Source organism: Palaemon carinicauda, chromosome 8, assembly GCF_036898095.1.
Source record: "Palaemon carinicauda isolate YSFRI2023 chromosome 8, ASM3689809v2, whole genome shotgun sequence".
Taxonomy (NCBI): Eukaryota; Metazoa; Arthropoda; class Malacostraca; order Decapoda; family Palaemonidae; genus Palaemon; species Palaemon carinicauda.
The window spans coordinates 7,245,970-7,261,758 of record NC_090732.1 but is presented as its reverse complement, the minus strand read 5'-3'; the positions used below and the strand labels follow the sequence as shown (position 1 = coordinate 7,261,758).

General features: G+C 47.4%; 1 protein-coding gene across 1 annotated transcript in view; it reads left to right on the top strand.

Annotated features, from left to right (window-relative positions):
• Positions 1-15,789, top strand: part of LOC137645620 (NADPH-dependent diflavin oxidoreductase 1) — a 98,392-nt gene that overhangs the window by 51,420 nt on the left and 31,183 nt on the right. The window contains exons 2-3 of the mRNA XM_068378431.1: positions 4,829-4,878; positions 5,073-5,151. Of these exons, the coding sequence (XP_068234532.1) occupies positions 4,829-4,878; positions 5,073-5,151 (129 nt within the window). The remainder of the gene's footprint in view (positions 1-4,828; positions 4,879-5,072; positions 5,152-15,789) is intronic.

Here is a 15,789-nt window from a genome sequence, read left to right as displayed (position 1 = left end):
TTGACAGTTCAGTTGTTGACAGTTCACAGACTGTCAAGCAGTTACATGACGTTGCGTTCTGGTCCGCTACTAATGCACCAGTGAGAGACTCAGCTTTTATCGGACAAGGTTCCTGTAGATGAGGAAGTTGCTGTTCTCCCTCCTACTGATATTCCCTTGAGGACTCTGTCAGATGGAGAGGAGCCTTAAGCTGCTTAGCCTCCTATGGACTTTAATTAAATCATGATGATTTTTTTAAGGATCTTCGTCCGGATCTTGTAACTGCTGCTCCTCGTTCGCCTAAACGTCAGAACTTACACTAGGCCTAGCTACTTCGAAGCCGTTGTTTTTAAGCTAGTGCGCTCTCGCTCTCCTAGAGAGCGTTACGTTGGCTAGGCGACTGGTTTTTCACCAGGAGGAGTTTGGGGGATACAGCCTTTGCTTTCCCTTCTTTTAAACTGGTTTATAGAGCGAGAGTCTGATATGACACGAGAGAAGTTCTCGGCTTGGGAGTTCATGCCTCTGCCCAGATAGACTTCTCAATTCTGGTAGACTCTCCCTGACGCCTAGCCAGGAGACGCTCCAAGTTGTTTACAGGTCAACTTCTCAGCTGTTGTCGAGCCTTTGAAGTTTTGCTGTACTATTATGTCACGCATAACAAGGCTTTCAGGGATGGTAAACGGTTCCGCCTCAGTCGCTAACCCCGTCTGTTGCCACACCTGCTCCCGTAGACCCTAAATGGGCTTTGCTGCAAGACATGCAGTCCAAGCTGGCGTCCTTGATAGAGGACTTAAATGCGGAGAAGAACCTTCTGGCCAACAACCTTCCAACCGGTCGGTTGTGCGCCCTGTTGACGCTGAGGTAACCTACTCGCGTCTGCCAGTTGAGGTGGTTCCTCCACCGATGCGACCCAGTGTGGGTTGCCAGCCGCACGTTGACGTTAAGCGACGCTCGGAGGTGGTTGTTGACGTTCAGGACGTTCAACAACCAGCAGAGGTGACTTGTTGTGACGCAGTGCGTCAACCTCAGCAACCCGGTAGGGTGTTGACTGCACAACCCAGACGGTCTAGACAGTTTCGGGTTGACGCTGTGCTTCCTCGCGCACCCATGGTTGTTGACAGTTCACAGACTGTGCAGCAGTTCCATGATATTGCGTCCGGCTCCGTCACGCATCCACCAGTGCGACCGGATTCAGCGAGTCAGACGTTGCCCACTCCGTTGCCGTTTCCTCATCAGTTTCGGATGAGGAACCCTCTGATGAGGACGTTGCTGAACAAGACGATCAGCCCCCAGCCTTGCTATCCATCCAGTAGATGCTGAAGAAGGAACGCTGCTCAGTCAGGCTGTGGATGAGTCTGGTAGGGACGCTGTCATCCGTGGATCAATTTGTGTCACTAGGAAGACTACACCTCCGTCCTCTTCTATACCATCTAGCTTTTCACTGGAAAAAGGACAAGACGCTAGAAGCGGTCTCGATCCCGGTTTCCGAAAAGATAAAGTCTTGTCTGACTTGGTGAAAGGACTATATCAACCTAAGAGAGGGTCTTCCCCTGACTGTTCAGACTCCCAACCACGTTCTCTTCTCGGACGCATCGGACGTAGGCTGGGGTGCGACATTAGACGGACGGGAATGCTCGGGATTATGGAACTCGAGTAAAAGGACAATGCATTTCAACTGCAAGGAGCTACTGGCAGTACGTCTGGCCTGGAAAAGCTTCAGGTCTCTCCTTCAAGGCAAAGTGGTGGAGGTGAACTCGGACAACACCACGGCTTTGGCGTACATCTCCAAGCAAGGAGGGACCTACTCTCTGACGTTGTACGAGATCGCAAGGGACCTCCTCACCTGGTCAAAAGGTCTAGACATATCACTAGTAACGAGGTTCATCCAAGGCAACTTGAATGTCATGGCAGATTGAATCAGTCGGAAGGGACAAATAATTCCAACAGAATGGACCCTCCACAAGGATGTATGCAAGAGACTTTGGGCCACTTGGGGCCAGCCAACCATAGATCTCTTCGCAACCTCGATGACCAAGAGGCTCCCAATATTTTGCTCACCAATCCCGGACCCAGCAGCAGTTCATATAGATGCCTTTCTCCTAGATTGGTCACATCTAGATCTTTATGCATTCCCTCCGTTCAAGATTGTCAACAAGGTACTGCAGAAGTTCGCCTCTCACGAAGGGACAAGGTTGACGCTAGTTGCTTCCCTCTGGCCCGCGAGAGAATGGTTCACCGAGGTACTTCGATGGCTAGTAGACGTTCCCAGAACACTTCCCCTAAGGGTGGACCTTCTACGTCAGCCACACGTAAAGAAGGTACACCAAGGCCTCCACGCTCTTCCTCTGACTGCCTTCAGACTATCGAAAGACTCTCGAGAGCTAGAGGCTTTTCGAAGGAGGCAGCCAGAGCGATTGCTAGAGCAAGGAGAACATCCACCCTTAGAGTCTACCAATCGAAGTGGGAAATCTTCCGAAACTGGTGCAAGTCAGTATCCGTATCCTCGACCAGTACCTCTGTAACTCAAATAGCTGACTTCCTCTTATATCTGAGGAAAGAACGATCTCTTTCAGCTCCCACTATCAAGTGTTACAGAAGCATGTTGGCATCAGTCTTCCGTCACAGAGGCTTAGATCTTTCCTACAATAAAGATCTACAGGACCTCCTTAAGTCTTTTGAGACCACGAAGGAGCGTCGTTTGGTTACACCTGGTTGGAATTTAGACGTGGTACTAAGATTCCTTATGTCAGACAGGTTCGAACCGCTACAATCAGCCTCCCAGAAAGATCTCACCTTAAAGACTCTTTTCCTGGTATGCTTAGCCACAGCTAAAAGAGTCAGTGAGATTCATGCCTTCAGCAAGAACATCGGATTCTCATCCGAAACGGCTACATGTTCTACAACTTGGTTTTCTAGCCAAAAACGAGCTGCCTTCTCGGCCTTGGCCAATATCGTTCGATATTCCAAACTTATCGTATGGTTGGAAATGAACTAGAAAGAGTCTTATGCCCTGTAAGAGCTCTTAAGTTCTATTTAAAACGAACTAAACCTTTACGAGGCCCGTCTGAAGCTTTATGGTGTTCAGTTAAGAAACTATCTTTGCCTATGTCAAAGAATGCTTTATCCTATTTTATCAGACTGTTAATACGAGAAGCTCATTCCCATCTGAATGAGGAAGACCAAGTTTTGCTGAAGGTAAGGACACACAAAGTTAGAGCTGTCGCAACTTCCGTGGCCTTTAAACAAAATAGATCTCTGCAAAGTATAATCGACGCAACCTATTGGAAAAGCAAGTCAGTGTTCGCGTCTTTTTATCTTAAGAATGTCCAGTCTCTTTACGAGAACTGCTACACTCTGGGACCATTCGTAGCAACGAGTGCAGTAGTGGGTGAGGGCTCAACCACTACAATTCCCTAATTCCATAACCTTTTTAATCTTTCTCTTGAAATGTTTTATTATTGTTTTTGGGTTGTCCGGAAGGCTAAGAAGCCTTTCGCATCCTGGTTGATTTGGCGGGTGGTCAAAGTCATTTCTTGAGAAGCGCCTAGATTAGAGGTTTTGATGAGGTCCTGTTGTATGGGTTGCAACCCTTGATACTTCAGCTCCTAGGGGTCGCTCAGCATCCTAAGAGGATCGCGAGGCTCCGTAAGGAAGACGTACTTAAAAAGGCAGAGTAATTGTTCAAGTCGACTTCCTTACCAGGTACTTATTTATTTTAAGTTTGTTATTTTGATAACTGCTAAAATGAAATAAAAAATCCTTAGCTCATAATAATGTAAACATTTATTGCTGGTCTCTACCCACCCCCCTGGGTGTGAATCAGCTTATATAATCACCGGCTAAGTTAAATATTGAAAAATGTTATTTTTATAATAAAATAAATTTTTGAATATACTTACCCGGTGATTATATATTAAAGGACCCTCCCTTCCTCCCCAATAGAGACGCAGTGGACCGAGGAGAAAATTGAGTTCTTTGTTTACATTGAGTACTGAGTACCTGCACGACAGATGGCGCTGTTGAAGTACACCCCCTACCTGCATAGCGATCGCTGGCGGATTTTTAACGTAGTGTTTTCTGTTGAGCAACAGAGTTGCAGCATATATAATCACCGGGTAAGTATATTCAAAAATTTATTTTATTATAAAAATAACATTTTTGTTTCCTCATCTTTATAAATAAGGGATTTTGACGAAGGAAAAATCTATTTCTGGGCTTGACCTGTGTCCCTCCGTGAAATGCTCCTTACAGCACCATTTCTAAGGTATAAATACTGCAAAATATACCAGAGAAAAAAGTTGCATGGAATGCCAGGAATAAACCCAGCTCGCTCACTCTAATAGAGTGTCGGTATAGTAACTGGGGCATGTTAGAACCACTACCAGAGATCCCTTACCAATTAGTCCTCTCCTTCATCAATATTCCCCGATACTATGAGGTGCTGTTCTACATCCAACTACTGGCCGCTACTACGACTAACCCCCCCCCCCACCCCTACCACTACCCACGCTTCTCCCCTCATTCCTTTTCTAGCACCAGTGATAGCCAAACGCGTTTGTTTTCATAGCTTTTGTGTTTCTGTGTTTTCAAGATGTCAGATGTTTTGGAGATACCTACTCCCAAGTTAAGTATTGTAATTATCTGTTTGATAATTCTAGGTAGCGACACACGTTGAATTAAGCATTTTTTTATTCTTTAACCAAGTTTTAATGAACTGTACTACAGTACTTTGATGAGACAGGCATTCATCTCTCAGTTGTATGATTTATATTATTGTCCATTTTTTTTTTGTATATTTAGATATAGAAATAGTAGACATGCTATTGAATGGTTTACCCTTTTTTTCCAGTACATTGGTTGGCTTCAAGAGAAAATACCAGAAATGGAAAAAAGTCCAAAGTAAGCAAAAAACTTATGTTACCGCATTTGTTAAAATAGCACATAAATTTTAGTTAAACATTGAAATAATCGACTTGATAAGAATTAAGTTTTATCATAATATTGCTATATTTTGCAACTTTTGTAATATAAATAATGCATAGTTACTTATTCAATGCATGATTACTTTCATTGTAATATTTACTAATTTTCAGTGCTCCTAATGAAGAAACATTAAAGCATTACAAGAGACAAGTTGACTTCTTGAAAGGAGTTATTGATGCTGAAAATTGTGTAAGTACAGTAATATAGATTAAATGTTTGATCCCCAATTATTAGATAAAATTTGAAATTTCATTACTTTTCTTGCAAATAGAATGTTCAAATTTACTGATAGTGTATGATTATTAAAGGGTGCTACTATGTTATGTACTTTTGGTATGCTGACCTTTCTTAAATATCATGAATAATGTTCATGTCATGATAGTATACAGTAGATATTAATTTTAGGAGAAAGACAAAGTTTTTCTGCTCATTAAATTATCTATTTTATCACAGCTCTTTAAACATCACATTGTTCTGTGAACTGTTCTTTAGATGCTGTATTGGTCAGTATGTTTACTTTTCTAGTTCTGTTGTACTTTCAACGTATCTTTCATTATTTTACTGGTGTTTTCCGTAGGATTACATTCCAGTGTTTGTTGCTCATTTAATTTCCATTTAAGATTATGTATTTTATTCCTTTTTAAGTTAGTGCTAATGTAAGTACAGTAATACAGTGAATTTTATAGCTAAAGTTTACTTTAAGATGCATTTTCAACTGGCTTTATGATTTCTTTTGCTAAATTTTGCATTATTTCTTTATGATCAGTCAAATCATTTATATGGAAACTGCTGTAAATTCCAGGAAGAGGAAGTGCCTCTTTATTATTCCTCTCAAAAGAGCCTCCCAGCAAGTAGGCACCTTTAATTACTTTTCAAACTTTTACAACAGCTAGTGAAAGCCCCTATATTAATAGCCACATGAGTCAAACCAGGCCCATCTGGACAAAAATCATTGTTCGCCGATTCCAACTATGCTTTTGTAACGTGAACTACTTGTGCATTTAGCAAAAGACACATTACATGTTATGCCTCATTGAAACTTCAGCTAAAGGCAGAGCTTAACTTTATTTCACATTGTGTTATGATGCAATCCCTTGTTCTCTAACAACTGATAGTGGTAGAGGCTATGTTGGTAGCCACTTGGTCAGCCGAGGCATATTGTAGTGCAATCTTTTGTTTATCGGTTCTGAAGGAGTTTTTGTATCTTACTGGGAACAGGAAAATTTATGATATGCCACATAATCAATTATTGCACACAAAGGTTGAGCATCTGCATTTGGTCAAGATGTGGAAGGAGTGATAAAGAATCTGAGAGTATTTATACTGTTATTTTGTTTAAGAATCCGGTTGCTTATGAAATGAATCAAAATTCTATTTTGAGGCAGTTTCAAATACTGTACAAGGTAATGGACCAATTTGAGAATTTGAAAAGTTTGTCGATTTTATAAATGGCTGGGAATATTGTATATTATGGATGATCATTTGCACTTGGTCAGGAACCGGGAGGAGTGATAATGGATCTGAGAGCTACTATACCATTTTTCTATCTCTGAATCCGATTCACAAGGAAGGAGTCTAGATTGCTGTAAGGCACAGGTTCCGCAACTAAAGAGACTGAACCAAATAAGAGATATTGAAGCTCGTGTCAATATTTGAATGCACTTAGAAGTGCTACCTATAAGACCAACCGAAGAAAAATATAAACATTAGGCATTTTTCACAAATGCTAGCCTAAGGTTTATGGTAGAACAGGCTCATTCACTGATTAAATACTAATTGTTCCGTAACCGAAATACAAACCACGCTATTTACAAAGGGTATTACTTTTAGCGTAGCTGAAATGGCGAGCCATTAGAATTTAACGAGGGTGTATTACCCCCGCGCTAGTTAGCGGGGGGGTAGGGGAGTGGTAGCTAGCTACCCCTCCTCCCCCTCACACACAGGTGAATACTCACTTTCACTTTTGGCTCGGACTGTGACAGACGTCTCTGTCTTGGTCCTCGCTTGGCAGCCATTGTCTGTTTTGTCTTTACTTAATCGCTTACTTTTCTTTTACTCAATATATATGTAAACATGTTTTCATGTTTGTATATATATTTGAGTATAGAAATAAGTAAGTTTCCTTTTCAGATGTGTGTGTAGTGTACGATATCTACGTGGAGGCCTCGGCAGTTAGGCCACCACGGCCTAATTTTATGGGTTGCGATCGAGTTTGACTTCGGTCTTTCTCTCTCTCTCTCTCTTGAGGTCGTTCACCCTTTTACTATGTTTTACTACGCCCTTGTAGCTTCCTTCCCGTGTGGGTGGGGTTGCTACGCCGTACATTTTGTCTCAATTAGTTTATGAATCTAATTGTAGTTGTTAATTTTTCAGCTTGTAGAACGATTCCTTTCGGGGTTTTCGTTTTTTTCTTTAGTGTTCATTCATTTTTAAATTACATAATTACATAGTTACATAATTATAATTGTTATAATTCTGTTTTGGTTACAGCTCTCCTTCCGCGAGTGTAAGTGGTTGTGAGGGCACGTGCCTATTGTGTAATTCTTGTTCCTTTTCCTCGGGATTCCTCTTCGGAGCCTTCCCGGGGGAATGAATGTGTACTAATATTATTTGTTTTATTTTTTACAGTTACCGATCTAGTTCGTTTCTGTAATATAGCAACGGTGTGAGCTGTCTGGTTGAGTCCTGGGGATTCGGCTGTTGCTGCCTCCCCCTTGTATTGTCGTCAGGGGCGTGTCTCCTTCTACTGGTAGTACTCCCGTGTCGACGGACAGCTCTCCAGTTCATTTTAGAACAGTCAGGAGGCTTGCCTCCTTGGGCGGATAACTTTCCTTCCGAGGGAAGTTTTTTCCTGTCCAGGCTTGAGCTTTTCCTCTTTTGGGGGGTTCTTCTCTTGCCTTTTTTTCGTGCGACTATGCTCTTGGTGCTGAGCGGTCGCACCTGCAGTTTCGCTCAAGGGGCTGGGCAACTGCAGGATCTCCTCTTCGGAGGATTGCCCCTTTTAGGTCACTGGCTGACCAGTCTCTTCCACGAAGTGTTTCTCTTTCGTTCGCGAGAGAGTACACTCATAGAGACTCCTCTTCGGAGGTTTCTTCTGTTGCTGTTGCTGTTGGCCTCCCTCGCCGTAAGGCCCTCCGTCCGCCTCGTCGTAAGGGCCTCTCATCTCCCTATAAGGGTGTTTGAGGCGCCTTTTTGAATCTCCGTTTGCAGCCTACAACTTCTTTTTCTCGATCTTCCGTCTTGGTGCAGATGGACAGCAGTCTAATCTCGTCTTCCGACGGGCAACGGTCTTCCCGACGGACAACGGTCTTCCCGACGGACAGCGGTCTTCCGACGGACATCAGTCTCCCGGCGGACAACGATCCCTTCGGGGCAAAGGGTTGCCCCCACGGGGGTTCTTCCCTTGCGTGTCAGGGTTTCCCTGCGCGCCCTTCTGTTCGTCAGCGCTCTCCTGTTCGTCAGCGCTTTCAAGATGATCTTCCCTGCAGTTCCTGTTACGTGCCCTGTGCGCCCACGTTCGCCCTCGCGATCTAGAACTTAGGTTCAGGTCGGGGTCAAGGACTCTTCTTCTTTGCGCGGGCTTCCACGCGTAGCCTTCTGCTCGTCAGCGATCATCAGCTCGTCAGCGATCATCAGCTCGTCAGCGATCATCAGCTCGTCAGCGATCATCAGCTCGTCAGCGATCGTCAGCTCGTCAGCGATCATCAGCTCGCCAGCGATCTCCGGATCGCCCACGTGTGTTACAGCTGGCACGCCAACGTTCTCCAACACTTCTGAAGGAACATGGTTCGCCAGCTACTAGCTCAACTGCGGATGCTGATCGCCATCGCGCGACCCTCAACTGCAGATGCTGATCGCCATCGCGCGACCCTCAACTGCGGATGCTGATCGCCATCGCGCGACCCTCAACTGCGGATGCTGATCGCCATCGCGCGACCCTCAACTGCGGATGCTGATCGCCATCGCGCGACCCTCAACTGCGGATGCTGATCGCCATCGCGCGACCCTCAACTGCGGATGCTGATCGCCATCGCACAACCCTGAACGATTGCCCGCTTCGCATGCTGCTCCTCATCGCACAACCCTGAACGATCGCCCTCTTGCGGATGCTGATCACCATCGCACCCTTTCACGCGATCATTCACCTGCGCATGCTGCTCGCCATCGCACAACCCTGAACGATTGCCCGCTTCGCATGCTGCTCCTCATCGCACAACCCTGAACGATCGCCCTCTTGCGGATGCTGATCACCATCGCACCCTTTCACGCGATCATTCACCTGCGCATGCTGCTCGCCATCGCACAACCCTGAACGATTGCCCGCTTCGCATGCTGCTCCTCATCGCACAAACCTGAACGATCGCCCTCTTGCGGATGCTGATCACCATCGCACCCTTTCACGCGATCATTCACCTGCGCATGCTGCTCGCCATCGCACAACCCTGAACGATTGCCCGCTTCGCATGCTGCTCCTCATCGCACAACCCTGAACGATCGCCCTCTTGCGGATGCTGATCACCATCGCACCCTATCACGCGATCATTCACCTACACATGCTGCTCGCCATCGCTTACCGCCAGCGATCTTCTTCACCTACGCGGCAGCACGATCCCTCGCCGTCACGCCCATTCGCCTGCGCGCCCGCGCGATCGCTCGCCTGCGCGCCCGCGCGATCGCTCGCCCGCGCGATCGCTCGCCTGCGCGCCCGCGCGATCGCTCGTCTGCGCGCCCTCGCGACCGCTCGCCTGCGCGCCCTCACGACCGCTCGCCTGCGCGCCCGCGCGACCACTCGCCTGTGCGCCCGCGCGACCATTCGCCTTTGCGCGACCGTTCGCCCTCGCGCGACCATAGTTCGCGGCGAATTCCACAGCCGGTGGTAGCAGCAGGGACGCGTGCTCCTAGGCGGCACTCGGGATCACCTCCATCCAAGCACAGGTTGGTAGTGCAGGACGAAGACAGGTCAGTACAGCATTCTTCCCACCTTCTTTTCAGGCAGGAACCGTCGTGTCCTCTCCAAAGGATCGCCCGATCCCTTTCACCTTAGCGAGGATTTCGGACTCTGTGTCCTTGGAGCAGCAGACATGGTTTGATCCGCTGGCACGGGCGTTAATGAGGTTTATGAAACCAGCACTCACCGGCCAGGGTAACAAACCAGCGGCTGTCTCTCCTACGCTGAAGAGAAAGAGAGGAGTGGACTTCGTGGTGACTTCCCCCAGGGCGAAGTTGGTTCCCAAGAGGTCGGTCTCGAGGGTCCCCTCTCCTGCACGAGTACTCTCTCCTTCTCCCGCCCTGGAAGGATTTTTGGCGGGGGGGCTTTCCGTTGAAGATTTCTCCATCGGACAAGGGGTGACTGCTTACCTCTTCCTCTGGGAGCTTACCAGGTTCTTTCCCTCCTCGGTTACGGCCCGAGGTTTGGTTCAAGGAAGCTACAGGAAGATCAAGGGTACTTTCCTCCTCTCGAGCTCAGGCACCTTGGCCTTTCGTCGTTAAGTATCTACTTGCGGACAAGCTCGATGTTGTACCATCTGGACGCACTGACTGAAGGCTTCCTTCGGGTGTCTCATCTGTGGAGGTCAACGACCTCAGACACCCTTCCATCCTTGAGAAGAGTTTTGTCTTTGCCCAAGGACAGAGACTTAAACATCTGCTGTGCGGAGTAAATCGACTTCCGGTTTCACTCCTCCAAGGCGCTTTCTTCCAGACTCTGCAGGGCTCCAGCTCCCTTTTCTTTCAACCACGTCGGCCTAAGCTATCGGCTACGACAACTGGGACAAGGTGTCCAATTGCAGTTTCCTCCTGTCAGGAACAGATGGCACGGGAGACTCCCCCGGGGGGGCATAGTCCTAAAAGGAGTTCACGAACTCTAGGATTGCAGGTTTTTTCGCTGGGAGGATGCTTAAGGTTACTCATCCGAATGACAGCTTCCCGATGCCCATTCCCGCACAATCTCTGTGAGTAGCCAAGGATATCGCGCCTGCCGTCTCTGTCAGCGAATTCAGTGTCTCTGAACCTCTATGCCATAGCATCAGCAGAGTTGCCCGGTTGGGCAGAATGATCCATACCTTAGGCGAAGGTCTTCCTTAGGATCATCGACGGCTTCACCCCCGGCCCCCTCAGTCGATCCTTTCTTGTAAGGAAGGATCTGAGAGGGGACGTCCATAGTCGACCTCTCAGCCCTGATCAAGTTTGTCGAACAAACTTCGGCCAGCGTAGACCAGCAGAATCGATCAGACTGGTAACGAGGCGACAGGACTCCTTTAACCCCGGATCGGAAGGACGGGTACTTTCAGTTTCCATTCCATCCATCTTCCAGGGTGCTCGTCGAATTCAGCCTAAACTGCAAGTATTCCTGCTTATGATGCAGTGTGGCTATCCCGCCGTGGCATAGCAGGTTTGTTTCCCCAGAGAACTCTCCCTGCCTTCCTCTTGGCCGCTCAGGTGCAGACTTCCGCCTCCTCTGCTGTTTGGAGGGCTGGTCAACTCCGGTAGGCTCGGGTTTCGACCTGATTCAGCGCCGGGAAAAGCTTCCGAATGCTGACCATGAGTGTGGGCTCATGGTATTTTGCTTGGAGCCTTCTCTTCCTCTGCCTCAACATCTGGAGTATCTGGCCATGATATTGAGTCAACCGCCTTACCACGTTGGAAACCCCGCTTCTCGTCCGTCCAGCGAGGTTAAGCAACGTCGGTACTTGGATGGGTGACCACCTGGGGACGCCAGATTCTGTTACCACATCCTCCGAGCCTTCCTTTCGGTTCACCGTGGCAAGACTGAGGAGAGTCGCAGTACCTGTTCTCAGTCAAGCAGAGTTTTCAGCCCTACCTTGGAACGTTTCCTAGTTCTTCTTTCCTCATTGACCCGTTTATAGTCCGAACGGTCGCCTCAGGATAAGTTCCATGTGGGGCGATCCAAGTTCCGGTGGCTTCAGGCAATGTTTAACCGGACTCCCTGGCCCTATGGGACCAGCGGAACTATTAAACCTGCAATGGGTGTTGACCTATGGAGCCTCTTGATGGTAGTGGATATTCTCGTCCTTTCCCCACATTCTTGATGCGGTTCTCGGACTCGTCAAAGGAAAGGGGGGGGGGCATGTTCCGGTCCAGGCCTATGGTCAAGACCTGAAGGATACCTCTCCATCATTCAGGCAGGCTTAAGGGCCTTAGTCTGGCCCCTCTTCAGATCCTACCGCTCCTGCCAAGTCGCCCCGTTGCGTGTCGACTTCATGCTAACCAGCAGGGGACGCATTTTCACACCTTCACATCTTGCAGTAGAGATATCGGGATGATTGAGATTCTCTCAATTCCACCATCGGCTCTCTCATTCCAGGCAGGGGAATGTTTCTCTCAGACTATCCGAGCAGAGCCTCATAGAGAGAGTGTACCTAGGGGTCTTTGACCTTGGGTAACCAGCAAGTGCTGGTCTGGGGGACCTGATCGCGACAGCTTGGAACCTCAAGCTTCCGCTAGTTTTCCCCCCAGTCTCAGACCCCGAGACTCTGGCAAGATGCATTCCGGTGATGGTGGGACAACTTCGACGCCTGCGTCTTCCCTCCTTTTTGTCTGCGGACAATGGGTCTCAACAAAACCAGGTTGTCTGTCAACCTTTCAATGGGAGAGCTCCACTGGGACTATGTGCAGAACGGTTTCTGGACCCTCTGCTTCCCCTGACGGAACTCCCGGGAGAGCTTCTCCCACGGCGCAGACTACTCAAGCAACCACACTGCGACATCTCTCCCGAACCGGGGCGTCGCTTCGGCTTCATGCCTGGAGACACTACGCTTCCTCCTCTAGAAGAGACAACCCGCTACAGTCGCGGTACGGAGGTCGCGTCATCTGCGATAGTCATCCACAGGGGTCTCCCAGGCAAAGTGAAGAGTCTAAGGTGGTTGGTGCCGTGGGAGATATACTTCTTCCCGTGAGGCCTCTTCTCCAGCAATAACGGTCTTATTGCCTTTCGGCGGGAGGAAACTCCTTTCCGCTCTTGGCAATGAAGCCTGTCGCTCAGCCTTTCCCTGACCTTCAGGCTTAAAGGAATAACTTTTTCCTGCCCGCTGGATCTATCCTCGCTCATGCGAAGCTACGATCGTCCCTGCCCTAGTCGGAGGAAGACCTCCAACTTGGAGCATGGCTCGGACTTTTAGTCCTTTAAGAGATCTTCTCAAGACCCTTTTACGACAGGCCTCGGATTGTATTCCGCCCTGGGTCTTCTGCTCACTCTGGCCACGGCCAGTGTGTGAGCAATCTTCTTGGTCTCTTACTACTCCCCCCCTTTCTAAGGAAGAGGGGAAGGCAACATTCAGGCTCGCTCCTGAGTTGTTGGCTAGACTCAGAATCTGAGGGTCCCGACCCTTCGGTCCGATTCATTCAAGATTTTGAGTCTCCATTCTGTGTCTGATGTCCCAAGACCTTCTCTTTCTTGCCAGTACAGGAATCGAGAGGTTAGCGCTGGGAACAGCTGCAGTTTGGCCTCAGTTGCAGCCGATTTGGGAACACAAGGAGGACATGGGGGGAGAGTCACCAGTATACCTCTTCAGCCCGGACTCAAGGACATTCATCTCGACCTGTCTTCAGACCCTCCCCCGTCACGTCGCCCTACAGCACGATGTTGGATACATCGCAACGTCCCTCGCCTTCGAGTAATACTACTCTGTGACGCAGGTGCTACAAGCTGGAGTCTGGAAGCGTCTGATGACCTTCGCAGCCCGCTTCCTGCAGGGCGTGACCCACAGGAGTCTCGATACGTTTTCTATCGCTCTGTGGTGGCTACACAACAGCTGGTCTAACCTCAGGCTCCTTTTTGGACAGGTAGCAGAAGGTTGAGGGCATTGTTATCAGGTTTTAGTCTGCATGAACGAAAGAAGTATGTCTGGCCCTTACTTCTTTCTTCATCATCCCCTCTACGGGGAAGCAGCATCCTGGTCTCTGCATAGCTGACCTCGAACCTCTGCAGGTAAACCATGCTTTCTTGTGTTCCGAGTATTGAGTCAATACTGTCGCGTCCCCCATACCCTGACGAGGTGGTATTGGGAACGTCTTAACCCAGAGTTCCTTCTGGAACTCCAGGTCAACTGCCTAAGACGGGTCACACTTCTTCCTTCACACACAAGCTTACGTAGGCCACATGGTTCCTTGCGGTGCAAGGAACTTGTGAGGTGCAGGGACTCCTTTTCTCGAGTGCGACTCACTCGGATTCTGAGTCCCCGGGTAAAGCCAAAGCCAGTATGGCTGGGGACTTTCCACCCTTCCTAAGGGATAAGTCACCCTTTGTAAATAGCGTGGTTTGTATTTCGGTTACGGAACAAATGACAAATTCGAAGATAATTTGTATTTTTCCTAACCATACAAACCTTAGCTATTTACACATATTTGCCCGCCAGCCCTGTCCCCCAAGACAAGTCCTACCTCTAAGTGAAAGTGAGTATTCACCTGTGTGTGAGGGGGAGGAGGGGTAGCTAGCTACCACTCCCCTACCCCCCCGCTAACTAGCGCGGGGGTAATACACCCTCGTTAAATTCTAATGGCTCGCCATTTCAGCTACGCTAAAAGTAATACCCTTTGTAAATAGCTAAGGTTTGTATGGTTAGGAAAAATACAAATTATCTTCGAATTTGTCATTCTAACTTTCCTCTGATTTACTAATTATCTCTTATATTAGGTGGAAGGAAAGACATGATGACAGACAACAATGGGTAAAAGAGCTGAAACACTATGAATTAATGGTGTGTTTGTCTGGGAAGATACCAGCAAAGTGCAACTGGTAACAAAATTGATTCCATGGATACTCAACTTGGTTGCAGACAGACCAAGTAGAACAAGGATATTTACCCCCACATGACCCTTTTATCCAGAGGAGTGCAAAAACATTTTGACAACTTTAGTAGAACTTCTCAACCAATCTAAATAACAAGGAACAAACCTACTGTTCTGACCCCTTGAATCTGGAAACTTAGAAATTAGACACTTTTATGCTCCCTTAGGACAATGTGGAGGTTTGTGTTTTTCCTGTATTATGACTAATTATGCATATCCTAGATAAGGTCTAAAGTTTCAAGAACCTTTATGTGACGTTAATTAACTCTTTTTGGCTGCTTCAGAAATATTTCTCTCATATCAATGTCCTTCTAGTTAATTTCGCCAGGAGTTTTCCAGGTTGGGGGAAACTTCTGATAAAATCCAACCTTTGCAAGTCTCTTAATGACTTAGTTGTGATAAATTTGTATGTGTGGAAGCTAATGAGCAAAGCTTGACAGAAAGAAGATTTTATTTGGTGGCAACCAAGGTTATTGACACACCATGCAGGGTCATAAAGCTTAAATTCTGTCAGTCCAACTGAATCAATCCAAAGATAGAAACCTATTTGTGTCGAGGTCAATAGGGATGAGGTGATGACATCCAATTTCATGACAGTAGAATATAAACAAAAATAACACTTAGAAAAAGATAGTAGACCCACCTATTGATAATGACACGATTAAATTCCAGTAAGTAAATTGACATAAAATTGAATAAGGCATAAAGCAGTGCTAAAAGTTCCCATGAAATCCCAGAGATGACCTAACGCCAGTGGTATAGGCAAGGTATTCTGTGGATATTGTAAAACAAATCATTATTGGTTTTCTATAGAGAGAAACTTTAATTTTAAATATTTAACTTAGCCGGTGATTATAATAGCTGCAGCTCTGCTGCTCGACAGAAAACTCTACGTAAAAAATCCGCCAGCGATCGCTATGCAGGTAGGGGGTGTACTTCAACAGCGCCATCTGTCGTCCAAGTACCCAGTACTCATTGTAAACAAAGAACTCAATTTTCTCTCTGTCGTGCTACCGGCAA